Source organism: Canis lupus, chromosome 14 (assembly GCF_011100685.1).
Source record: "Canis lupus familiaris isolate Mischka breed German Shepherd chromosome 14, alternate assembly UU_Cfam_GSD_1.0, whole genome shotgun sequence".
Classification (NCBI taxonomy): Eukaryota; Metazoa; Chordata; class Mammalia; order Carnivora; family Canidae; genus Canis; species Canis lupus.
This window is the reverse complement of record NC_049235.1, coordinates 8,304,519-8,331,632: the sequence shown is the minus strand read 5'-3', so window position 1 is coordinate 8,331,632 and position 27,114 is coordinate 8,304,519. Positions and strand designations below refer to the sequence as shown.

At 41.2% G+C, this 27,114-nt stretch overlaps 1 protein-coding gene across 1 annotated transcript in view; it reads left to right on the top strand.

Annotated features, from left to right (window-relative positions):
- Positions 1–27,114, top strand: part of SND1 (staphylococcal nuclease and tudor domain containing 1) — a 427,586-nt gene that overhangs the window by 220,196 nt on the left and 180,276 nt on the right. Inside the window, exon 13 of the mRNA XM_038556610.1 lies at positions 15,215–15,325. Coding sequence (XP_038412538.1) covers positions 15,215–15,325 — 111 coding nt within the window. The remainder of the gene's footprint in view (positions 1–15,214; positions 15,326–27,114) is intronic.

Here is a 27,114-nt window from a genome sequence, read left to right as displayed (position 1 = left end):
TCTGTCCTGTAGTGTAAGGGAGATTCAGAAAAGTCTGTGAAACAGACATTTTTCTTTCCGGTTTCTTTTCTTTCTGATTTTGAGGTATGGAGATTGGGGATTATATTAGGTATTTTCAAGGTGGACATTGTTTTATTGCCACTTATATTTAATATAACCCTTCTACTTCATCCAGGAGTCATCATTGTCCTAACTATCTCAGATAGGACTGGTAGGTGCAGTGAGACTCAGAGGAGCTGACATAATAGAGTATAATAGCAGTTTTCCTTGTCTTAGAAAGCCGTAACCATGATATTGCTGAATAAATGAAACTATCATCTAAGAGGTGGCAATGAGATTACAGCACTGCAGAAATCCTGGGGGCAGTATAAAATTGTCTGTTTAGTAAGCATAACTATTTTATGTATAACTATTTGATCTTATGCTGCTTCTCCTTCCTTTTCTAAAATCACTTTGACCCATATTTTTCAACACTATTCTCTCCACTATCCAGAGTTCTGTAGCGGGTTAGATGTTAATTCTACTGCTTCCAAGTATATTTCCATCTTCTTTTCCTGTTAGTTGTTCTTTCAGGAGATCAAGAATAGATATGACCTCATGTGAGGTGTGAGTGGAACTAAAGTAATGGGTATGATGTGGCACAGACCACCTTGGGGTAGAGAATTAGCAGTTCTTGACAGGTTGAATATGAAGTGACATCTCTTCATCACCCACTTTGAAACCCTGCTCCCTAGATATCTTTGCTTTTAGTTCTTCCTAAACTGAGGAGTACTGTTGGTTGCTCAGTGGGACATGGCCTCTGAAGCCAGAGGCTTTTGTCAGTGCTCAGGAGTAAGCCTATTATTAATAATGAAGTTTTGATGGATGTGTACTGTGGGGACTCAAGGATTTATCTGTCTCCAAAGCAGTAATTTATTCATGGAATGATTTTTTTTTTCTTTCCCCTCCATCTTCCCTTTCTTCTTCTTTCCTCCCTTCCTCGTGCCCTCCTTTCTTTCTCCCTGCCTGCCAGTCTTGTTTACGGGCCTTCTTCAGTTCCACTAGAATTGTGTAACCCTTTGAGTTCTTCAAAAGTCAGCCTCCATCAGTCTTCCTTCTTTCCCTCCACATCCCCCTCCTGCTGAGAAAGCAGGATTAGGATTCATTAAAGTACAAAGAGGAGACAGAGTCCATGTTTCAAGAGTTCTTGACTTTCATTTCTCAACTGCAGTCTCTAGAAAATGCTCTCATCAACAAAACAGTTGTGTTTAGAACCTGTACATATTCTGAATGCTCATTAAAAGTGAACTAAAACTTATTGGAGAGTTTTGTTCAGAGGAGTGGGGATTGGTTTCTTGGTTTTGTTTTGTTTTATTGCTTAATTTGCTTCTGTGGGTTCAGATCAGTCTCATTCCATACTTGTTTATTCGTGAGTCTGACTTGCTGGGGTCATGCTTCTCTGTGGGTTATGTTGTGTCTTGTGTTCCACATAACCACACCTGAGTTGGTGGATATCCAAGTCAGGAGCAAAGATGTCCTATCCTAAGACTCCAGGTGCCTTAATACAGCCCTTGGTAATTATTGCTTTTTTTCCTCATTTTACCATAGTTCCTGGCTGAGCCTGTCTAGGGACATCAAGAAATTTTTATCTTCTTGTTTTCAGTTTGTGTCATGAATTCTGGGAAAGTCTCTAGCCACTGTTCAGATCCTTTGGTGGTCATCCTGGTGATAGGACTTAATGAAATAAAAAAAAGGAACTTTTAATGATGAAAAGATCCAAAAAAAATCCCATTTTATTTTTCGAATTATGTTAGTTCAAAGGTACGGTAGGAGAGAGATTTGGTAAATCTATAGAGGGCGTTGTGTGCCACCTCAAACGTTTCTAATTATTGATGCTTTTAAAACAGTTTCCTGTCGACATATGCTGCTTGATTATGTTGTAAGTGCCTCTTGAATGTATTTTAAGAAAAAAATGGTGTGTGTGGGGGGGCTGCATTATTGTTCCAGATCCATAGGACCTCAGTCAATGGAGATTGGAAGATAAAGACATTGGGTGGGAGGGGCAACACGTTCCCCCTTGGTGTCATTTTCATACTAGGTTTGGGAAGCTACGTGTTGCTAAGACTTTTTCGTGGTTTGAAACCTGGTTGAAAACAGTAAACCTATTCATTGACCATTGTCTGTAGATGCCTCTCATCCAGAATTTCACTCTCGCCCTTTATAGCCTGTTTTGTCAGCCTATAAAAAAACAAGACTGTCACAAGCCTGAAATTGTCAGGTTCCTGACTCAAAGGGCATGGATATTAGAGGTCTTAGTGTGAACTTGCAAAGAAGATCTAAAGGGAGCCTGGCTTTTGGGCCTGGTAGCCGTTAATCATTTTCCCCATTTCTGCACTATCTTTTTAGAGTGGAAAGCCAACCATATGAGTAAAGGTAGACCTAATATTCTAAAGGAAATAGCTTTCTAGTCCTTACTGCTTTCTATCTTCTTATTAAATCCTATGGTGATCTCTTTCTCCTTCCTTTTCTCTTACCTGTTTGTGAAGAGAGACATTAGCATTTTGTAGTGTCTCTGGTTCAGCCCCACAGTAGTACATCCCTTGTATAGCTGAGGAAAAGTGAGATGAGCCATCTGGTATGTTAGAAATCAATATTGAAACCCTCCCAGCACTTGTGAGAAAGCCTCTCCTTATGGCAAAGGTACAGCCAACGTAAAAAGAATATGAAGGTAGTTTTCTGGCTTTAAGACATTGGAGTCTTCGAGGGTCATGGGTGACAGAGAGCCCAGCTATATGCCCGATGTCTTGTTTGTTGGATCCATGTTGTCACAGTGAATAGCCGTGGGGAGCATATTGTACTTGGCATATGAAATTTGACTACAGAGCCTTAAAGTTACTGTAAAGACATTGTATGGAAAATGTATGTGTCTGTATGCATGCACACCTGTTGAGATATGAACCTCTGATACAGATGATGTGACTTTTGTGAATGAATTGAGCTGTTAATTATCTTCAACCCTTTTCTTTTGCCTTGATTTGAATGTAGGCTAGAGATATTTCTTTATAGGCTTACATTATTCTGAATGTGTCCTTGTGTATGTTTACCAAGAGGAAAATATTCTGCTTTTGCAATGTCCATGGACATGTCAGTGACTGATAAAATGTAGATATTTTCTTAGTGGAAAGTGTTAGGGTCAAATATCTAGATAAAGATCTGTGAGACAGAGCTATTGAGTTATCTGTTATCCCTAGTCAGATGGAGAATGAAGGGGGTGTGTGCATGCATGTGCACAAGTGTGTGTGTTATGGAATTACTCTTTTCCCACTCTTGAAATACTTATCCATGTAGCAGATCCTGTTTTATCAAGTAATGCATTCTCTTTAAATTAGCTCTAGTGTTAGGACCAAATCATAGAAGTCACAAATGTGTGAGTGACTGAGACTGTGTATGTGTATATATAGTGAAGGTTTTCATATAAGTAAAACTATTAAGGATAATGGAAGCCAAGTTTCCATCAGAAGGGAAGTAACAGATATGGAAAGGAAGAAAATGAAAATGAACTCTCTAGTGTTGGAGTGAGATTGTTGGTATCTTTGTGAACTCATGGTAGATGGTTCAGGTTCTCTAAAACGCTGATGCCAAGACAGAATTAGACATGAAAGAGATTAATTGGTGGAAAACCCTTCTGTGGGAAAATGGGAGGGGAGCTCAAAGAGGCTGGGAGTGCCATCAGACTGCAGTGTAGCCCTAATATCTATGGCAAAAGATGGGAGTAAAGGAAGGTTGAATTGGAAAAGTCTGAGAGTTACCACAAAGCCAACAAGGAGTCCTTAAGCCAAAGTTGCCATCAGAGAAGTCCCACATCTCTTAGCAATAGGCCTGCCTTAGTATCTGCTGTGCCCACGCAAGGAGCAGCTGGTGGGAAGCATAGCTTTGGCCGAAACAGTGATGGATTTCAGAGCACAGCAGCTGGGACTGTCCATCAATTATGCTTCCTGCAGTCAGAGATCCGAAAGGCACATTTTCATGACTGCCACACACACAGTAGTTATAGATTGATCTAGAAATAAATGTATGGGAATAAAGATGTAAATGTGGGCTTTTTAGATAAATGGCTAATTTCAGAGCTGCAGAAAACCGTACAAGAGAAGCCTGGAACATGTTGTTATACCAGAAAGCAAGGAAGTACTCAAGGGGAATGATGGGGGTGGGGGGCATGTCCAGAGGAAAGAGAAACCAGCTTGACATGGCTCCAACTGGCCGAATTGGGAACCATTTCAGTATCACAACAAATAATGATAGTAGTGGATTATGACTAAATGAAATGACATTCCATGATGTTATCTTGCTATAATTAAATAAATGAATAACTTTGGAATTTGAGGGATGAAAATTATATAATTCAAAGTCTCTTCAAAAAATACTTATCAGGGGATCCCTGGGTGGCTCAGCGGTTTAGCGCCTGCCTTTGGCCCAGGGCGTGATCCTCGAGTCCCGGGATCGAGTCCCACATCGGGCTCCCGGCATGGAGCCTGCTTCTCCCACCTCCTGTGTCTCTGCCTCTCTCTCTATCATAAATAAATAAATAAATCTTTTTAAAAAAACATCATTCATAAAGAGAAAAAGAGTAACTTTACAGTGGAGAAACCTGATAGGCACTACCTTATGAACTGATCAAAGTGAACATTATCAGTAAATTGTACATTTCATAGGAGGCCAAGGGAACAATACATCCATCACTTCTATGATATTCCTGCTAAAAATACGTAACTTGCATCTGATCACAAAGAAACATCAGACAAACCAAAATAACTGGGCTGTATTCTTCAGAAGTGTCAAGGCTGCAGGGTAGCTTAAGAAAGATGGCAGAATTGGTCTAGACTAAAGAGACACGGATCCTTTTTCCCCCCTAAATATTCTATTGGAATAATTGACAAAATTTGATTAGGGTTTGTGGATTAGATGATAATAATGTATCTTTATAGGTATTCTGGTTCTATTATTTTTTGATTTTGTAGGAAAATATCCTGAATTGTGGGAAATGCACACTAAAGATTTGGCGGGTGAGGGTATAACAGATGGGTTACTCACTACCAAATAGATCAAAGAGTAATGACATGTTCCTTGTTATATGCAGTATGTCCAACTTTTCTGTAAGTTTGTTTCAGAATTGCACACATATACACCAGTTAAGTAATTGAGGTAATCTTAGACAGTTATCTGACCTATCAGCGTGTTGCTATTCCATCCTTGGGGTGGGGTCTCGGGATGGGGAAAGGCAGGCAAAAATGTGATGAACTATAAACTACTGTAATTCAAATCGACTTTTTAAGAATCCTCTTTTGTATGGGCATAGAATACCTGTTCACCCTGTTGGCAGAGTTTACTACCCCATGGTTTCAGAGGTATCTTATGAGGGGAAAGTATGAGCTTTTTGGAATCTGCTTGCTGAGGAAACAGTGGGCAAAGAAGGTGTCAACTATGTGGAGACCTTTTGAGAAAGCCTGTATGTGAGACCAAAGTTGTTTGTGCTTGTATCAGAAACATCTGATCATGCCTGATGGCAACAGTTCAGTTTTATCAGAACCTAAATTTCTCTTTTAGCTTGGAGAAGAATTTCAATCTCAGCACTAATTCTTTGTGTTTCTAGCTGATACAGAGAGATGATTTCCTGTTAGACTTCCAAGGCTGTTAGGTCCCTTTTTATATGCTGATTATGAATTATCCATTCGAGCCAGACATGTGTAATTTGAGTAGAATTACTGATACACTCAAGAAAGCAGAACTTATAAATTTGTCTAAAGCAGCCTAATGCCATGGCACATAATTTAATGTTTTCTTTTTTTCCACTGGGCAACTGGTCAATACACCCATGTCAGGATTTGAGCCATCTTTGGCCAAGGGGAAAATCTCCTGACCTTTCATTAGTGGCCAAAAGAAAGTCAAGTACATGGATCTAGGCTAATTCCATTTTCTCTCTCCCTTTCATTCTCTTTAAATTGAAATTTTAGATAATGTAGAGGAGAAAGACAAAAGTTGGTAAGGCACATAGAAAGCTTTTGTCCTTAATTCTATGCTGGGCAAGCTTGGTTAATAGTTGCTTAGTATAATAATGTTCCAAGGCTGTATTTCCAAAACCATTAGGTGTTTTTCTGATACTCCAAAAGAGTATCTCAGAATTTTCAGGATGTATTAAAACAAAAGTAAAAGAATGTACTGTGATTTTTGCGACATTTAAAAATTACCCCGAATAAACTAAGTTTGTTCAGAAAATATGTACTGCCTATTTTATGCCAGCTATTGGTCTAGGCACTTCAGTGTAGAAAGATGCAGCCCTGGCCCTCTCAGAAAGACAGATAGGCAATTAATTAATAATTGTAAGATGGGGTGATGAGTCCTCACAGGGGAATATACACCAAGAAGAAAATATATGTGATGTTATTTTCACATGTTTGCCTCGTAGTAAACACCCAGTAATGACAGCTGTTATTATTTCATGTGTTTTTACTCTCCTCACTGCTCACTAAGCACCAGCACCACTGTTCCTCCAGGAGAAATCTGTAATTAGGGATAAGAAGCAAAGAAAACAAGGCTTACGCGCTAAGCCATGGAGAGAAGGGAGAGGCTGGTTGTGGACAGGTTGTAGAGTGGGAATCCTAGGCCTTATCTGCTTTGTCTAATAATGTCTGTTAGCTGACAGGATACAGAACGGAAGGACTGTGCCCTTGGTTGTCTGCTGGCTGCGTAAGTTCTCAGTTCCATTCTGCGGATTGATGTGAGCAGTACTAACAGGAGTGTATCACTGAACATTTGTGCTATTTTGCTTCATTTTCTCTCTTCATGTAGGGGCTTATTTGTGTGGATCTTTTCTTGCCTGCTCAGTCATTCCAGCTTTCTCCTTCAATCCCCATGTATTGACTGTAAATGTCAGCATGCAGTAGTTCCAAGTGCAGTAACAAAGAAGTCTTTGTTCTTTGAGCATTTCAGGTCACCAAGACATCTCAACCTGCCATAGGTGGAGCCATCCCCCTAGTCTCTCTCACCTGTTAGTGGGTGGAGCTGCTCTCCTGCCCCTTTGGGGTTCTTGATAGTACCCTTAGTTAAATTCTCACCATAGATCAATACCTACAGCTGCTGATTTGGGGCTGTTGGTATTCTCCATGCTGCCAAACCCGACTCTGTGATAATGAGAGCATTTGCCAGCACACTTATACGGTGACTCAGGAGACAGGGTGGCCAGCAAAGCAGCCTCTTTGTGGGAGTGGATTTTGAGAAGTGCTAATTCTGTGGCGGTTTGGAGATATTAATATCATGCTGGCAGTAGATAAGCAGGCAGTAGAGGGGCACATAATGAGAGCGAATCAGCCATAGCATCTTTTCCTCTTTTCTCTACCCACACATATTTTTTTCTTCTTCTTTTAAAAAACTAAATACCTGGGTTTTGATGAAGAGAACCCTTCAGTGGTTTAAACATGCATGTAGAATGGTTAGTCTGGCTTCCAGCATCTCTAAAGTCTGGGGTTCTAAGAACGTTAGTGTGTTAAGAGTTAACTACATTTCCAAACAACACTAAATCATAGCATATGGTACAGTAGCCTATTGCTTACCCTACCTCCTCCCTGTAGGGCAGCTAACCAGATGGTTTGAGTGGGGCCTTTGGTGTAACTATGACAGACACAAAGAAAGACATAACCATCACTCTCTCCCAATAGTATCATGCCTCTTGTCCTACAGTGCTTGCTGCAGGTAATTTTTGAAAATTTATTTTTGCAGTTTGCAGCTTATTTTGCTTCACATCAAAAGTCTTTTTCCATCTTGGCGAGGAACCATGCAAATATGCTCTATTTGTTGTCTGAGAGTATTTCCAATGTACTCTTTTCTAGTTAGAGTATATGGAGGCCACTTACAGTGGCACCTCTTATTCTGGTGAAGAAGACGACACATTTGAGAATTGCTTTAATAAACAGGGCTTTAAGCTAAATATTTCTGTAGTCCTAAAAGGACTCTCTATTTGTTTTTTTTTTTTTTTTTTTTTTTTTATTTTATTTTTTTTTATTGGTGTTCAATTTACTAACATACAGAATAACACCCAGTGCCCGTCACCCATTCACTCCCACCCCCCGCCCTCCTCCCCTTCTACCACCCCTAGTTCGTTTCCCAGAGTTAGCAGTCTTTACGTTCTGTCTCCCTTTCTGATATTTCCCACACATTTCTTCTCCCTTCCCTTATTTTCCCTTTCACTATTATTTATATTTCCCAAATGAACGAGAACATATAATGTTTGTCCTTCTCCGACTGACTTACTTCACTCAGCATAATACCCTCCAGTTCCATCCACGTTGAAGCAAATGGTGGGTATTTGTCATTTCTAATAGCTGAGTAATATTCCATTGTATACATAAACCACATCTTCTTTATCCATTCATCTTTCGTTGGACACCGAGGCTCCTTCCACAGTTTGGCTATCGTGGCCATTGCTGCTAGAAACATCGGGGTGCAGGTGTCCCGGCGTTTCATTGCATTTGTATCTTTGGGGTAAATCCCCAACAGTGCAATTGCTGGGTCGTAGGGCAGGTATATTTTTAACTGTTTGAGGAACCTCCACACAGTTTTCCAGAGTGGCTGCACCAGTTCACATTCCCACCAACAGTGTAAGAGGGTTCCCTTTTCTCCGCATCCTCTCCAACATTTGTTGTTTCCTGCCTTGTTAATTTTCCCCATTCTCACTGGTGTGAGGTGGTATCTCATTGTAGTTTTGATTTGTATTTCCCTGATGGCAAGTGATGCAGAGCATTTTCTCATATGCATGTTGGCCATGTCTATGTCTTCCTCTGTGAGATTTCTGTTCATGTCTTTTGCCCATTTCATGATTGGATTGTTTGTTTCTTTGGTGTTGAGTTTAATAAGTTCTTTATAGATCTTGGAAACTAGCCCTTTATCTGATATGTCATTTGCAAATATCTTCTCCCATTCTGTAGGTTGTCTTTGAGTTTTGTTGACTGTATCCTTTGCTGTGCAAAAGCTTCTTATCTTGATGAAGTCCCAATAGTTCATTTTTGCTTTTGTTTCTTTTGCCTTCGTGGATGTATCTTGCAAGAAGTTACTATGGCCGAGTTCAAAAAGGGTGTTGCCTGTGTTCTTCTCTAGGATTTTGATGGAATCTTGTCTCACATTTAGATCTTTCATCCATTTTGAGTTTATCTTTGTGTATGGTGAAAGAGAGTGGTCTAGTTTCATTCTTCTGCATGTGGATGTCCAATTTTCCCAGCACCATTTATTGAAGAGACTGTCTTTCTTCCAATGGATAGTCTTTCCTCCTTTATCGAATATTAGTTGCCCATAAAGTTCAGGGTCCACTTCTGGATTCTCTATTCTGTTCCACTGATCTATGTGTCTGTTTTTGTGCCAGTACCACACTGTCTTGATGACCACAGCTTTGTAGTACAACCTGAAATCTGGCATTGTGATGCCTCCAGATATGGTTTTCTTTTTTAAAATTCCCCTGGCTATTCGGGGTCTTTTCTGATTCCACACAAATCTTAAAATAATTTGTTCTAACTCTCTGAAGAAAGTCCATGGTATTTTGATAGGGATTGCATTAAACGTGTATATTGCCCTGGGTAACATTGACATTTTCACAATATTAATTCTGCCAATCCATGAGCATGGAATATTTTTCCATCTCTTTGTGTCTTCCTCAATTTCTTTCAGAAGTGTTCTATAGTTTTGAGGGTATAGATCCTTTACATCTTTGGTGAGGTTTATTCCTAGGTATCTTATGCTTTTGGGTGCAATTGTAAATGGGATTGACTCCTTAATTTCTCTTTCTTCAGTCTCATTGTTTGTGTATAGAAATGCCACTGACTTCTGGGCATTGATTTTGTATCCTGCCACGCTACCGAATTGCTGTATGAGTTCTAGCAATCTTGGGGTGGAGACTTTTGGGTTTTCTATGTAGAGTATCATGTCATCGGCGAAGAGGGAAGAGTTTGACTTCTTCTTTGCCAATTTGAATGCCTTTAATGTCTTTTTGTTGTCTGATTGCTGAGGCTAGGACTTCCAGTACTATGTTGAATAGCAGTGGTGAGAGTGGACATCCCTGTCTTGTTCCTGATCTTAGGGGAAAGGCTCCCAGTGCTTCCCCATTGAGAATGATATTTGCTGTGGGCTTTTCATAGATGGCTTTTAAGATGTCGAGGAATGTTCCCTCTATCCCTACACTCTGAAGAGTTTTGATCAGGAATGGATGCTGTATTTTGTCAAATGCTTTCTCTGCATCCAATGAGAGGATCATATGGTTCTTGGTTTTTCTCTTGCTGATATGATGAATCACATTGATTGTTTTACGGGTGTTGAACCAGCCTTGTGTCCCAGGGATAAATCCTACTTGGTCATGGTGAATAATTTTCTTAATGTACTGTTGGATCCTATTGGCCAGTATCTTGTTGAGAATTTTTGCATCCATGTTCATCAAGGATATTGGTCTGTAATTCTCCTTTTTGGCGGGGTCTTTGTCTGGCTTTGGAATTAAGGTGATGCTGGCTTCATAGAACGAATTTGGAAGTACTCCATCTCTTTCTATCTTTCCAAACAGCTTTAGGAGAATAGGTATGATTTCTTCTTTAAACGTTTGATAAAATTCTCCTGGGAAGCCATCTGGCCCTGGACTCTTGTGTCTTGGGAGGTTTTTGATGACTGCTTCAATTTCCTCCCTGGTTATTGGCCTGTTCAGGTTTTCTATTTCTTCCTGTTCCAGTTTTGGTAGTTTGTGGCTTTCCAGGAATGCGTCCATTTCTTCTAGATTGCCTAATTTATTGGCGTATAGCTGTTCATAATATGTTTTTAAAATCGTTTGTATTTCCTTGGTGTTGGTAGTGATCTCTCCTTTCTCATTCATGATTTTATTAATTTGAGTCTTCTCTCTCTTCTTTTTAATAAGGCTGGCTAATGGTTTATCTATCTTATTAATTCTTTCAAAGAACCAACTCCTGGTTCTGTTGATCTGTTCCACAGTTCTTCTGGTCTCGATTTCGTTGAGTTCTGCTCGAATCTTTATTAGCTCCCTTCTTCTCTTGGGTGTAGGATCTATTTGCTGTTTTTTCTCTAGCTCCTTTATGTGTAAGGTTAGCTTTTGTATTTGAGTTCTTTCCAGTTTTTGAATGGATGCTTGTATTGCGATGTATTTCCCCCTTAGGACTGCTTTTGCTGCATCCCAAAGATTTTGAACGGTTGTATCTTCATTCTCATTAGTTTCCATGAATCTTTTTAATTCTTCCTTAATTTCCTGGTTGACCCTTTTATCTTTTAGCAGGATGGTCCTTAACCTCCATGTGTTTGAGGTCCTTCCAAACTTCTTGTTGTGATTTAGTTCTAATTTCAAGGCATTATGGTCCGAGAATATGCAGGGGACAATCCCAATCTTTTGGTATCGGTTCAGACCCGATTTGTGACCCAATATGTGGTCTATTCTGGAGAAAGTTCCATGTGCGCTTGAGAAGAATGTGTATTCAGTTGAGTTTGGATGTAAAGTTCTGTAGATATCTGTGAGATCCATCTGGTCCAGTGTATCATTTAAAGCTCTCGTTTCTTTGGAGATGTTTTGCTTAGAAGACCTATCGAGTATAGAAAGAGCTAGATTGAAGTCACCAAGTATAAGTGTATTATTATCTAAGTATTTCTTCACTTTGGTTAATAATTGATTTATATATTTGGCAGCTCCCACATTCGGAGCATATATATTGAGGATTGTTAAGTCCTCTTGTTGAATAGATCCTTTAAGTATGATATAGTGTCCCTCTTCATCTCTCACTACAGTCTTTGGGGTAAATTTTAGTTTATCTGATATAAGGATGGCTACCCCTGCTTTCTTTTGAGGACCATCCGAATGGTAAATGGTTCTCCAACCTTTTATTTTCAGGCTGTAGGTGTCCTTCTGTCTAAAATGAGTCTCTTGTAGACAGCAAATAGATGGGTCCTGCTTTTTTATCCAGTCTGAAACCCTGCACCTTTTGATGGGGTCATTAAGCCCGTTCACATTCAGAGTTACTATTGAGAGATATGAGTTTAGTGTCATCATGATATCTATTCAGTCTTTGTTTTTGTGGACTGTTCCACTGAACTTCTTCTTAAAGGGGAATTTTAAGAGGCCCCCTTAAAATTTCTTGCAGAGCTGGTTTGGAGGTCACATATTCTTTTAGTTGCTGCCTGTCTTGGAAGCTCTTTATCTCTCCTTCCATTTTGAATGAGAGCCTTGCTGGATAAAGTATTCTTGGTTGCATGTTCTTCTCATTTAGGACCCTGAATATATCCTGCCAGCCCTTTCTGGCCTGCCAGGTCTCTGTGGAGAGGTCTGCTGTTACCCTAATACTCCTCCCCATAAAAGTCAGGGATTTCTTGTCTCTTGCTGCTTTAAGGATCTTCTCCTTATCTTTGGAATTTGCAAGCTTCACAATTAAATGTCGAGGTGTTGAACGGTTTTTATTGATTTTAGGGGGGGATCTCTCTATTTCCTGGATCTGAATGCCTGTTTCCCTTCCCAGATTAGGAAAGTTTTCAGCTAGAATTTGTTCAAATACATATTCTGGCCCTCTGTCCCTTTCGGCGCCCTCGGGAACCCCAATTAAACGTAGGTTTTTCTTCCTCAGGCTGTCGTTTATTTCCCTTAATCTATCTTCATGGTCTTTTAATTGTTTGTCTCTTTTTTCCTCAGTTTCCCTCTTTGCTATCAACTTGTCTTCTAGGTCACTCACTCGTTCTTCCACCTCGTTAACCCTCGTCGTTAGGACTTCTAGTTTGGATTGCATCTCATTCAATTGATTTTTAATTTCTGCCTGATTAGCTCTAAATTCTGCAGTCATGAAGTCTCTTGAGTCCTTTATACTTTTTTCTAGAGCCACCAGTAGCTGTATAATAGTGCTTCTGAATTGGCTTTCTGACATTGAATTGTAATCCAGATTTTGTAACTCTGTGGGAGAGAGGACTGTTTCTGATTCTTTCTTTTGAGGTGAGGTTTTCCTTCTAGTCATTTTGCTCAGTGCAGAGTGGCCAAAAGCAAGTTGTATTGGGAAAAAGAGAAAAAGAGAGGAGAGAAAGAAGGAAAGAAAAGAGAAAGAGAAAAAAAAGGGAAGAAAAAGAAAAAAAAAAACGAAAAGAAAAAAAAAAAAAGAAGAAAAAGAGAAAGAAAAAGAAAGGAGAAAAAAAGGGGGTGGGGGAAGGAAACAAATCAAAAAGCAAAACAAAAACAAAAACAAAAACAAAAACAAACAAACAAAAGAACCACCGGGGAGTATCTTCTGATTCTGTGTACTTTAAGTCCCTTGGCTTCTCCTGGAAGTTGTCCGTCTAGCTGGTGTTCTGGGGGAGGGGCCTGTTGTGCTGATTTTCAGGTGTTAGCAGTTGGGGGAGCTGCTGTGCCCCTGCCTGGTGCAGGGCTCAGCGGGGGTTGTTTACCCCGTGAGGCCGCAGGAGGAACAGCCCCAGTGGCGGGGCAGCTCTGGAAACCTGGATTCAGCTCCGGCAGGAACTCCGTCTGCAGGGCCTGGAGGCTCCCGGGCGGGGCCGCTGATCTGCTCAGCTGGGGCAGGAGCGTCCTCGCTGTCCTGGGCCCTCCCGGCCTCTGCCTGTCCCGGGGGGAGGCGGGATCCTGGGCTGTGTCCCGGCGCCCTGTGCTCCGGAGCCTGCGCTGGTGGATTCGCGCTCCCGCCCCGCAGCCCCCTCCGCGGAGCCGCCGCCCAAGTCCCTCCGAGCTGCTCCTGGAACCGCGCAGCCCCCTCCGCACGGAGCCTCTTCCTCTGCCCGAGCCCCTCCGAGCTGCTCCCGGGGCCGCGCAGCCCCCTCCGCGGAGCCGCCGCCCGAGCCCCTTCAGCTGCTCCGGGTCCCGCCGTGCGCGCTGCAGCCCTTAGGGAGCTCGGCGCACTCTCCTGGGCGCGCAGTTGCTGTTACTGTCCCAGGGAACCCGAGGGCATCCTCGCCCTCCTGGGTCCTGCTCCCACTCCCCGCGAGCCCCTTTCCCCCGGGAAGGTCGGTGCAGCTCCTGCTCCTCCGGGACGGGGCTCTCCTGTCCTGGGGACACTCGCCCCGGCCTCAGCCCGGCTCCTCGCGGGGCCCCTCCCCCTCGGAGGCCTTTGTTCCTTTACTTCTTTTTCCCCGTCTTCCTACCTTGATGGAAGCGCGAACTCTTCTCACTGTTGCATTCCAGCTGTTCTCTAATTCTCAGGCCGAATTCATAGATTTTCAGGATGATTGGAAGGTTTTCTAGATAATTTGGTGGAGACAGGTGATTTGGAGACCCTACTCTTCCGCCATCTTGCTCCTCCCCCAGGACTCTCTATTTGGAGTATTGCTATGAAGCTGGTCATCTCATATTTACACTTCTTACCTAATTTTTTCTTCTATCTCATGCCGTTTCTTCATAAAGAACTTCCATTTTTACCATGTGAACCATGCACCAGCCACCAAATTCATAGTTTTACCTTCGAGAAGCCCCTTTTGGGTGGAAGAGCCACTGTCAGGAGTTCTTTTTTTTTTTTTTTAAGATTTATTTATTTATTCATAGAGACAGAGAGAGAGAGAGAATGAGAGGCAGAGGCACAGGAAGAGGGAGAAGCAGGCTCCATGCAGGGAGCCCGACATGGGACTCGATCCGGGGTCTCCAGGATCACGCCCTGGGCTGCAGGCGGCGCTAAACCGCTGCGCCACTGGGGCTGCCCTTTTTTTTTTTTTTTTTTTTCCACTGTCAGGAGTTCTGAGGAGAAGAGAAGCACTGAGGTATTAGGTTAAACTAACCTTTCTAACATTGCCAAGCTGGAATGAGGCATTTTTCTAGTTACAGTATAGACTAGAAAGGAGATTTTAAGAAATTTAGGTCATGCTTTTATGTGTTTTGTTTTTTATCTATGTGCCTGATATTTTAGAGAAGACTTTTCTTGAGGGTAGTGGCTTGTTTATAACATTCTGTAAATAGCCCTGCCTAATGTGGGCTTTTTACAGATATTTTCTGCTAGTTTTTATGTATGGATTCATATAGCATCTGACTGTAGTAACCAGAAAGGTGCTGAGCTAGGTAGGAACTTTGGTATTCCATCTTTTATTTGGATTTCTAGTTAAGCAACTCATTGGTCTTCTCCCTGCCTGTGTCAGGATGCATTAAGACCTCCAGGTGCTAAATGTTATTATTTCTGTTGACTGAGCCCTGTATGCAGCTCTAGTGCTCACTGACCTATCTTTTCTGTTGCAGAAACATTGCTGAGGCCCTTGTCAGCAAAGGTCTAGCCACGGTGATCAGATACCGGCAGGATGACGATCAGCGATCCTCTCACTATGATGAGCTGCTTGCTGCAGAGGCCAGGTGAGATGAATAATTCCAAAGTGAACACACTGGGTCCAACAGTCCCACTTTTTCTTTCCCACTATCCTGCCTATCCCTGAGCAGAATGTGATGGAAAGCAATACGCTGAAAAAGCTTGTAGTACACTTTTATCCCACACTTTAAGGATCAAAAGAAAAGGGCACACTTCGAATGTGCTGTGTAACCTTGATTAAATACACTTGGACCTCCATTTTCTTTAGATCTGCAAAATAGACATATAGTAAATATGATCTCCTGTAGATATAAAATGAAACCTAGGTGAGAATTTAAGGTATTTTTACCACCCCCATCCTGTCGTTCCATGGGACTAACAATGAAGTTCTGTTTATGTGTGCAGGACATTTGCCTCAGGTTCTTACCTCTAGAGACCTCTGCTCCCAAGCCCCTCCCATTTATCACCTCTCAGCCTTTCATCATGTACAAAGGAAATGAAAACATTTATTAGGAAATGAGTTTTTGTTTCACACTTCTGACAGCTGGCAGGAGAGCATTTAAGAAGCCCTGTGACATTTTATTCTTGTCCTTCATCCCTGTGGCTGGTTGCCCCAAGGACATGCGTTCTGCTCAGTGTTATTTCTTAACCAGTGACATTCCCTATGGCTCTTACTCACAGAGACTTCTGTCACTGGGTGGTGCTGGTAGTTTAGTGATTCCCAGACTTCTTAGGAAAGAACAAAAAATGAGCTGATGCTGAACTAACTTGGGTAGTTCAGCCGACTGCTTGGTCTCAATCAAAATATAGCCACTATTTCAAAGAGGCATGTGCCACACTCAGCCACTTATTTAGTTCTAGAAGTTTGGTAGTTGCCAGGTTATACTCTTAAGTTTGAGGAGGAATGAGTTTGGGCACATGTTATCTATACTCCAGACTTTGTCATTGAGATCACTTCTTTTGCTCTTTGGCACAGAACATTGCCCTGATATGTGACATTTACCTCTAACATCATGTCACATCCTGATGGATAGAGCATCTATAGAATGTCACACAGAATGTCAGCTAAGAAATCAGTGTGTCAGACTGTTGTGGCTTTTTGTATTCTTTCTTGTGGGCTTTTCCCAATAGCCCCTGTCTAAATAAAACCTAACTGACAGGGCAGCCCCTGTGGCGCAGCGGTTTAGCGCCGCCTGCAGCCTGGGGTGTGATTCTGGAGACCCTGCATGGAGCCTGCTTCTCCCTCTGCCTGTGTCTCTGTGCCTCTCTCTCTCTGTGTCTCTATGAATAAATAAATAAAATATTTTTTAAAAAAACCTAATTGACAAACACAAAGAATTCAGTGGAAACACCAGTAGCTTTGTTGTTTTAAGACTCTTTAATGGCCAGCGTAAAATAATATGATATGTAATCCATAATTGGTTTTTCTCTCAATTGTTCCTCACTTTTCCTTCTCTCCATGCCTATATTATCACTAAGGCAGCCTGGCTGAAAGAACCCATATTGGGAAATGCAGCTTCACATTGCTAAGTACTATTTGATGATATAGATACTCTAGGAAATGGATAGCGATTAGACCATACTTCAGTGGGGATTCAGAAGGTGAGTCTGTGCTCAGCCTGTGTGGGTGGGCTCAGTGTGACCTGGTGATAACTTAAAAAAAATAGGTTATATGTTCCTAGCATAGCAGGAGCACTAATTAATACAATGGGATCTAGACTCCTGTTTTCTGCCCTGGTGTCACTCTGCCACTAGTAAATATATGTAACAGGCAAATATTTGCTGGAATTATGAAAATAATTTGCCTAGCTGCTCTGGAAAGTGAGGCCACAACAAACTTTCTTTTTTATTTTAAACTTTTTATTTTTTTTATTTATTCATGAGACACACACAGAGAGAGAGGCAGAGACATAGGCAGAGGGAGAAGCAGGTTCCTCCTGGGGAGCCCGATATGGGACTCGATCCCAGATCCCAGGATCATGACCTGAGTCAAAGGCAGCTGCCCAACCGCTGAGCCACCCAGGCATCCCTGATTTTTTTTTTTTTTAAGTTATACACCCATCCATTGTGGGACTTGAGTTCACAACTCCAAGATCAAGAGTTGCCTTCTCTTCCAACTAAGCTAGCCAGCCACCCCAACAAGCTTTCTTATGCTGTTGAAGATAGCTACTTGTGCTATGTTTAATGAGTATACATAGATATTGAAATTGTTTTTATAGATTATGTTCTAAATATATTTTAAGTTTTTATTTAAATTTCAGTTAAGGTACAGTGTAATATTAGTTTCAGGTGTGTAGTATAATGATTCAGCACTTCCATACATCACCCAGTGCTCATCTCAGCAAGTGCACTCCTTAATCCCCATTACCTATTTCCCATACCCACCTCCCCTTTGATACCATCAGTTTGTTCTGTATAGTTAAGATACTGTTTTTTGGTTTGCTTCCTTCTTTTTTCCCGCTTTGCTCATTTGTTTTGTTTCTTCAATTCCACATGAGTAAAGTCATATGATACTTGTCTTTCTCTGACTTATTTCACTTAGCATAATACTGTCTAGCTCCCTCAATGTTGTTGCAAATGGCAGGATTTCATTCTTTTTTTATGGCTGAGTAATAGTCCAGTGTGCGTGTGTGTATGTATACACACCACTTCTTTATCCTTTCATCAATCAGCAGACACTAGGGCTCTTTCCATAATTTGGCAATTGTAGATAATGCTGCCATAAATATTGGAGTACGTGTATCCCTTCAAATCAGTATTTTTGTATTCTTAGAGTAAATACCTAGTAGTGCAATAGCTGGATCATAGGGTATTTCTATTTTTAACCTTTTGGAAACCTCCATACTGTATTCCAGAGTAACTGCACCAGTTTGCATTCCTACCAACAGTGCAAGAAGGTTCACCTTTGTCTGCATCCTCACCAGCACCTGTTGTTTCTTATGTTTTAGCCATTCCAACAGGTGCAAGGTGATATCTTATTGTGGTTTTGATTTACATTTCTCTGATGATCATTAATATTGAACATCTTTTTTGTGTGTCTGTTGACCATGTGTATGTCTTCTTTGGAAAAAAATGTTCATATCTCTGCCCATTTTTGAATTGGGTTATTTATTTTTTGGGTGTTGAGGATAGTGACATTTTTAAACTTTGAGGTTTTAGGAAGAAAACGGCCTACTTAGCACTCATTTTAAAGTGGAATCGATGTAACAACATGCTTGTCTGGTAAAGCAGTGAGCAGCCTAGAGATAATTGTGTTGAGCCATTGCTTTCAGACTAGTAGTGGAAAAACTGGCTTCGGGGCCATTGCACTGTTGCAGGTTGAGTAAACAGAGAGGAATTAACCACTTCCCAAACCGGTGAAGCCTTGCCATAAGGCAGTACAGACCTCATAAAAGAAGTAGGAGAAATGGCCAGCATGACCTGTGAGTCTTCCTTAAAAGCAGTATGTTAGCCCCAGGATGGTGGCCCAGTGCCATCCTGTAGATACGACCCCTCAGTGAGGTAAATGAAGATCCGAGAAAGATTGGAACACCTGCCAGATGGGAATGGTGGTTTTGTAGCCATCCAAAAAATGTTTTCAGTTCAGAATGTATGCTCCCCCATTTTATTAGTGGTAGAATTGACTTTGCTTTAAGACCACCTATTTTCTGCCACTCTGCTTTTAGTTTGCTTTCACTTTGAAGCCCTCCATTTCTTCATGGCGTACATTCTTTGTGTTCCCTTACCATTCTTACTTGGTTCTGGCACATTACAGCATGTCTGAGCTCTTTGTACATGCTTCTGCTGCCCCTTATCTGGCCTGTCTGCTGAATATTATTTTAGTATAGGGTTGTTTTCCCCTAGATAGATGAGCTATTTTTTCCAGTTGAACTCTGCCTTGTAATTTTATGCCCCTGTCAGTGCGGTTCCTCCACCTCCCAGCTTCGTGTCCTCTGCAGATCTCATTAGTGAGTTGTTTACTCCTTTCCTGGGCCCTAAATAGAACCCCTAAACAAGAATGGCTTTGATGTTGACCCCAAGTCTCTCACTACATGGACTGTCACTTAACTGTCTTTTAATAATCATCCTTCAGCTACTTTTTAATCTTGGGTGATTGTGTGCCAAACCAAGCCAATTTGAATTAATTTCCCAAGTATAATTTCTTGAGGTGCTATATCTAATGCTTTAGCAAAGGCCAAATTAATAACTTCTGCTATATTCATATCAGTCTTTCATCCTGGAACTCACTAGGTAAATAATACATGGATGAAGGTAATGTAGCAAGGCTATCACTTTCTTTAGCCCTTCCCTACAGGGGTGTTGTTTCTAACAGATTGCTTTGTCCCTGACCTCTAGATTCCTGTTTTTCCCTCTGGTTATCACTGGCAATATCGGCATTGGTGCACAGTGCTCTTCCGTTGACTCTGCTTTCCACAGCACTGCTTGGCCATTAATCCTTTTTGAGAAACATTGTAAGCTTTGGGGAAAGAGCAGCCTGTTAATGTGCCTGACTTCGCAGGTCAGCGTGGCTGCCTGTCCAGAAGTCGATGAGCTTTCTTAGGGCTCTGCAGCCACTGCTTCCCCTGCCAAGGACTCTGTCCTGCCACAGTTTCTCGGACCACGTGGTTCAAGTTCAGGAAGTGATGAATTATGTGCTCACTGGGAAGCCAGGAGAGAGAGAGGGGAGGGAAAGTACCAGTTTGAAGTCAGCCCACTATTTTCAAGCATATCCACCTGCCTGCCAGGAACAAGTTCATACCATCTTGGCTACTCTCTTCAGCATGCCTGACCCTTCCAGGCCCCTTTTTTCACATGCTTCTCTACTTCTGGGAAACCCTCATTATACCTCCAATACCTGGCATATTTAGAGGAAAGCACATCTTCTTTGTTAGAGGGATAAATACACTTGTAATTCCCAGTAGGCACCTTCCTTTCCAGTTGGGTTGTCTGTCATCAGCTGCCTCCTCCCTCATTACCTTGTGTCCTGGCAAGATAAGATTTTTGGCATTTTTGGTGATACTCTCACACCTTGCCTATCTTATGGGCTCCATTGAAAAGCCCTTGGTTTTGTCCCAGGGTTCTGAGAGTTTTAGTGTGTGTACTTTGTGTTTTTAGTAAAAAAAAAAAAAAGACCTTTTATGCAGCTGACCCATGCTTCATGTTGTCACTCCTGAATTTGGTTCTCCCTTTTAGGGACCTTGTATAGGCTTCACTGGGAACCTGACACATCATGTCTTTTCTGCACACCCCTAATTTTTCATTTCCATGTGGACTTTCCAACACTTTGAATTCTTATTTTATTGTGGTATTTCTCACTCAGCTGGCTCACTGCTTTACTTGGATTGATGGGTGTCCTAAGCCTAAGGTGGGGCTTTTGACTCCTTTAGAGGATCTGTCTCATATCCTTCTGAAGTATTTCTAAGATACTGAGTGAGTCATTATTGGGACCTTTTTTATTGTCTCTCATATTCTAGCCTATGTATTTGGTATAACACTTCCAGTTTAATTTTAAGTAGGCCAGAATGTGAATTTCCTTAGCATTCTAAGAGGTCTTTCGAGTGGGCTTTTGTTGAGCTTGTTATGGGCACTGAAGATGAGCTGGTGGTAATGCTTGGAGCCAGATCAAAGCCTGGCTGTGTGCCTTGTTTTCCTTGGACATCCAGACCCGGGGGATATCATCTGTGCATTCTCCTGAAGCTACCAGTAACGTGATTTAAAAATGTAATATTTTAAAATTTCTTAGAAACTGTTAGAATCTGTGGCTTGTTGCTGGAAAACACAGAAGTTCTGTTAGCTCAGCGTTGGGGCTTTATTCCTTTAAGGCACCTTTTAATTCTAAGATTTTGTAATTTCAACATAAGGATGTATATATTCAAAAAAGAAATTGATGCCCCAGCTTGACTGTGGGAAAGCAATTGCATCGAACAATCTAGTGTCTGAGCAGATTTAAATGAATTTAGAATCATTCTGGACATACATAATGAGGTTAGGGTTATCTCATGAGAAGAGAAAAGGGCAGACTCTCCCTTATCTTTTTGTGTGTATGCTCCTTGCCCTGCACACTGCAGATTGAGGAAACTGGTGGTGTCCTCTCTTTAAAAGGCAAGTGGAAGCCTGCCCCCTATCTCAGCTCTGCCTGGGCTCCTTTCCAGTCTCCATGGGGACTTATGTTTCTTATGGAACAAATCTTGCAAGATTTTCTTTAAAAATATAAACAAATAAGTAGCAATCCTGCCTTGCTGACCTCTGCACCTCTAGTCTCCAAACCCCATAAACACCAGTCCTTGATTAAAATCCTGTCATTTGTCTCTTGTGCTTTTACCTACTGTGGTTGACAGCACCCTCCCTTGTTGCAGCTTCTCTCTGCTGGAACCTCTAGGAAATCCAGACTGGCATTTCCATCACGGACTTTGATCAGAAATCTAGAACTTGCTAACCCTTTCCTAGGCCAATATCAGTAGTCATTATGAAGAAGGAAACAGTTTGAAGTAACATTCTCCCTTGATGATGCAGTTATTGGGGGCCAAGGTGGACCTACCATTTCCATGTTAGTAGCAGTGAGTTACAAATGCATTTTGCATTACTACTAAAGTGCTTTCTGTACCACTGGGAAAGAAGTGTTTTAGTCTCCTATTCTTAATGTAGCCAGAGCACCTTCACTTTTTTCCTGATTTATAGGAGTTTTTCCACAAAATTTCAATAGGTGAAAAAAAATTTTTTTAAGCTGTTTCTTGGGGGAAAAAAAAAAAAAACAGAGCTTTTGGATAGAGTCCCTCCTCTCTGTATCTTTAACCTGCATTTACAGTACTGGTTATAAATGAAATGTGAAGACTTACTCACCAGCACTTTCCATTGCTAAGTTAAGACCTCTGGCTTTAGGATTCTTAAATGGAAGAGTTCAGCACTATGCAGTTCCATTTGTTAAGTGTGTTAATAAAAAGCAAGTTTCATCTGTGTTACACCTATCCAGTGAGGAAACTGGTATTGAATTTGAGTGTGTGTTTTGAAATTTTGATACTAATATGTCCTATCACAAGGTATAGATTATATGAGTTAACCACTTCTCCAAGAAAACAGATCATTCCTCTACTGGGAATAGTGATTCAAGGCAGGTTTCTCTTGATTTCATTTATTTATTCATGAGACACACACACACACACACACACACACACACACACACAGAGGTAGAGACACAGGCAGAGGAAGAAGCAGGCTCCATGCAGGGTGCCTGACGTGGGACTCGATCCTGGGTGTCCAGGACCACAACCTGGGCCGAAGGTGACGCTAAACCGCAGAGCCACCCAGGCTGCCCCAAGGCAGATTTCTCTTGCCAGTGATGGCTTTGCATTCATTTCTTCTCTCCATTCTCATTTTCTTGAGTGTATCCTGGGTCCCGGCATTGGGGATAATAGTAAAGAAGAAGAAAGATAATAGACTCCAGCCTTACAAAGCATGTAATCTCAGAGGGACCGACATTAAATAACTTTAATAGTACCTCTGGAAATTGTGATTTTTCCCTATTTCTTTGCTTTTCCTCCTGTTTTCTTAGCCCCTCCTCCTTTCTCCCTTTCCATTAACACAGCCTGCCTTACATCTTTTTTTATTCCATCTCTCATTTCTATTAAATTTTCCCATGAGAGCATTTCCGTGAAATTCATCTCTTCTATCCAGCCTCTGTTCTTATCTTCTCAATAGTTTAATGGTACAGCTTTAAATAAACCAAGATTTCTCACTTTCAATCTAATGACCTCAACAAGTGAAATTTCTCTTTGAATAAAACTAGGGCCTCCTGAATACTGTGAAAAACAGCTTTGATTGGAAGCTTTCCTCTCTCCTTTACTGTGGAGTTGTAGAATTCTGTAACACTGGGGAGCTGTTGGGTTTCTAGCCTGAGTATCCTAGAAAGCTGGAGTTGGGTGAATGGTCTTCTACTGCTCTCTCCACTCAGCTGCATTACATCCTGCCAGTACAGGTTGGAGACCAATACAGAGAAAGGAGGCTGTTCTTTCTCTTCAGTATCTTGGTGGCTTCCTTCCTTTTTTAACCCTGGAAATGCACACCTCACTACATTTGGGGCTTACAGTTACATGTCATGGTTATGAGGTTGTTAATGGGATTCAGCACATGTTAGTGGGCCAGGGGAGGGATTCACTGTTGAGTGAATCAGCTATTGCAAGTGGATATGATAACAGGAAAATGCATTAAAAGAGCTGGTGTGGGGAAGTGATTTGACGATACAGCTGAATGTGGGGAAATTTAGCTTTTCCCTTTCTTCAGAAAAGATGATGCACTCAACATCCAAATAGCAGTAATCAATCTGCATTTAAAGCAACACAAATGGCCACTTCTGGAGAGCTGCATAATGTCTCCATTTCCAGATAGTTTACTCCTTCAGGATATTATGAGGATCTGCTCACTCTCTTTACCATATCCTTCTCTTCCCACCCTACCCCCAGTTCCTTCTGGTAGAACTCAGACTGTGAGATGTATCTTGATGACTGGTGTGAAGATTTGGGGTACAGTTGGAACCCATTAGGTTTTTCTGCTATGTTGTACACAGAGACATGGGTGGTTCAATAGGTCATGGTCAAATAATGAACTCCTAATAAATCTTCCTTGCCCAGTGTTTCCTGTATTCATTGGTGTGCTCTGGCTATAGTCATTCAGAGGAAATTCTAGAGTTATCTTTCTAGATAACTTTCGTTTGTTAGAAGTGTGAATTCATGGGCTTCTCCCCTCCCGCCAATTTTCCCCCCACCTGAGACCTCCTGATTCAGAAATTCTGGAGTTAAATCACAGCAATGTCTTATAACACATACTTCAGGTAATTATGGTGCACACTGAAATTTGATAACCACTGCCCAATTCCTGACCACTGTAAAACAAATCGAAACAGATATCCTTTTATGAAAGATTAATAATCTTTATTATAGTTGGAATTAAGATCATGATTCTGAGTAATAGAGAACAAGCCAGGGAATGTGGAAGCTTTGGATTTCTTTGGACTTCACTGCCTAGTAGTGCCTTTCCTGTGATCACAGCCATACCTGTTCTCCACCAAGGCAGTTGAACAGCTGCTTATTCCTTTTGACTCTTGTCTCTATCCCCTTCCTCATACTCTACATTCGTGGCTCCTTAATTTGATTCCTTTTGAGTAGCCTCCACCAGCTCTTGGCTAATTTAACATGAAATAATCTTGAGACTTGCTGTGCTTACTTGATTTGGCTCATCTGCAATGTCAGGTGGTTGAGTGGGTTGGAGAGCTGAGTCTCTATTACCGACATCCCTATCCTACTTCTGCTCTAATCCTTGGAAATCTCTCAGGATGACTGTAGTTAGAATAATTAATCACTGATACATCAATGTACAGAACTTTTATAGCTGCTTGTGAAGAGGAAATCCTCTTCATAGCTTTCTTTCATTTGCAGGATTCTCTGCATCCAAATTTCTTATAAATTCTCTCATGCACTTCTGCTTTATCCTAAGCTGCCCTTGACTCTCCCCCTCCAGCTTTGGGCACAGAAGTTGAGAAAGATTATTTCCCATTCCTCTTGCTTTTGCATCAAGTTCAGAGAGCCAAATCTCTTGTGGAACAGCAATGAATCTTTTCTAGTAGGTCCCCGGTAAATGTAGCTCATATTGGAAAAACCATTTTCTGAACTGTGAGTCTGTTGCTTTTTTCTCAGTCAAAAGATACATTAAAATTTTCTCTGATTTGTTCATATTCCAGTGACAAATATTTCGTCAAGTGCATTGGAGATAAAAACAAACACATGGTGGTTTCATGGGGATTTGAACGAGCAATTAAGTCATTACAAATACAGTTGTAAGACTGGAGATAATATGTAGGTATCTGGATGCCTGGAGAAGAAGCACCTAAGTCACAGCCTTATCCTCTCAGTCCATGAGGCAAAATGTGTTTTGCTGGTTCACCTTGGGAAAGGGAGATTGAAACCAGAGTCTGTATTCCATTGCCCTATGAAACAGCATTTCCACTTTTAGGGATTTATCCTAAGGAATAATTAGGGGAGACCCAACAGTTTGTTTAAAAGCTATTCCTCATGGCATTGTTTATAATAGCATTTTATTCACATAAGCATTAGCAATAGGCAATTGATTAAATTACAGGGTTTACATCCATGTGATGGATTTATCTTTAGCTATTAAAATGATGTAAACAATTAATAACATAAGGAAGCATTCATTTAGTTATCATTTCTAGCAGAAAAAAAAGACTACAAAACTATTCCGTAGTTTTCTTAAAATATAATGGATGAGTGTGTGTGTGTGTGTGTGTGTGTGTGTGTGTGTGTGTGTATCAGCACTTAGAAATTATGCTAGTGGTGCTTTGATCTTAGAATAAAATTATGGATCATTGTTTTACCAGTTTGTTTTTTTCTGATGATCATGTATTATTGCCTTGGTGACATGGAAAGTTATAAAGAAGCAAGGTCACTGGGGCTATCATTGTTTCCGATCTCACCTGTCTTAAGGCCTTGTCCTCTCAAAAAGACTTTAGACTGATACTATTTCTACCCAGCTCTAATAGTCCTTTGGTCCTAATCTGGGACAGTAGAGTTTGCTTGTGTTTCCCATCAGTCTAGCACCAGGGTATCTCTTTTCCAGTAGTCACCAGCCACAGACCTCACAATCCATCCATCCTCCTCGTCACCCACCCTGCCCCTTACCTAAGCACTGCACATCTGTTTTCACACCTGGCACAATAGCTTGTGTCTTGGTTTCTTCTGTTAGTTTTAGAGGAGATGATGGCTTAGAGTTCTTTATTTGGTTTATTGCCTCATAACACCTGTTGACTCATTAGTCCACCTATGTTCCCTTGACCATACAATTCAGTTGTCTCATTTCCAGTCCATGCACTCTCCATCTTTTCTGTCTTTCTTATCAGTAAATTCTGATTTCACTGAAAATCCAGCTGCACAATCTTAGCACCCCCATCTACCATCATGCACCTGCACCTGCTCTGTATCTGATTTTCTAAGCATCATCAGGACCTGTTGCTTCCTCCAGCTACCAAAGAACCAATAGAAATGCCATAAGGATTGTTTAATGTCACTGTGTTTCATTGATATCTATGTTTGGTTCATGCTGAAACACTGTATTCATCAATGTGAACTGAAACAGTGAGAGGTGCCTTAGAAGTTTAGCAGGTTATTTACTCTTTGTTCTGCTTTTTAACCTTTTCTGTTGGAATTGTTTTCCTTTACCCTCAGTCATCTATCCTGTGCTATCTAGTAGGAGTTTCATAAAATCCTGCCACTCTGTTCTGTTTCATTGTTTATGGCGGTCAGGGCTTTCTTTGCTCCCACTCATTGCCATTCTGATGGTTGCCTATCTCCTCTAGTCCTTGATGTACTTCTGCCTCTGTTCAGAGGCCACACTCTAAGCTCTTCTGCCCTGCACCATTCCAAGTAGCAAAACCAAGATGCCTTAGAACTGGAGCATAGATCACAAAACTGTATCCAAGAGAGCCAGCAAGCCTCACGCTCCTGCCCTGCTGTCACTTGGGCATTACCCATATCTCTAATTTGAAATATCTTCAGCATTCTGCATTAGTCAGTTGCCAATCATTTATTCAGCTTTACTTGGCACACAATAACTGAACTAGATGACCCTGAGTTATAGGACGATGTGAACATAGCTTCTGTGTTAAACACCATAACAAATATTAAGGACCAACCGAATTCTAACCCTCAAAGAGCCTGAGGTTTCCCTATAAGAAATAAAGAGTAACACGTAATGAACTTTGAAAGTAATGTGTTATATGTCATAATTTCATGCTGAACTGAATGATACACACTCATGTATAGGTCAAATATTATATATATATATGAATATG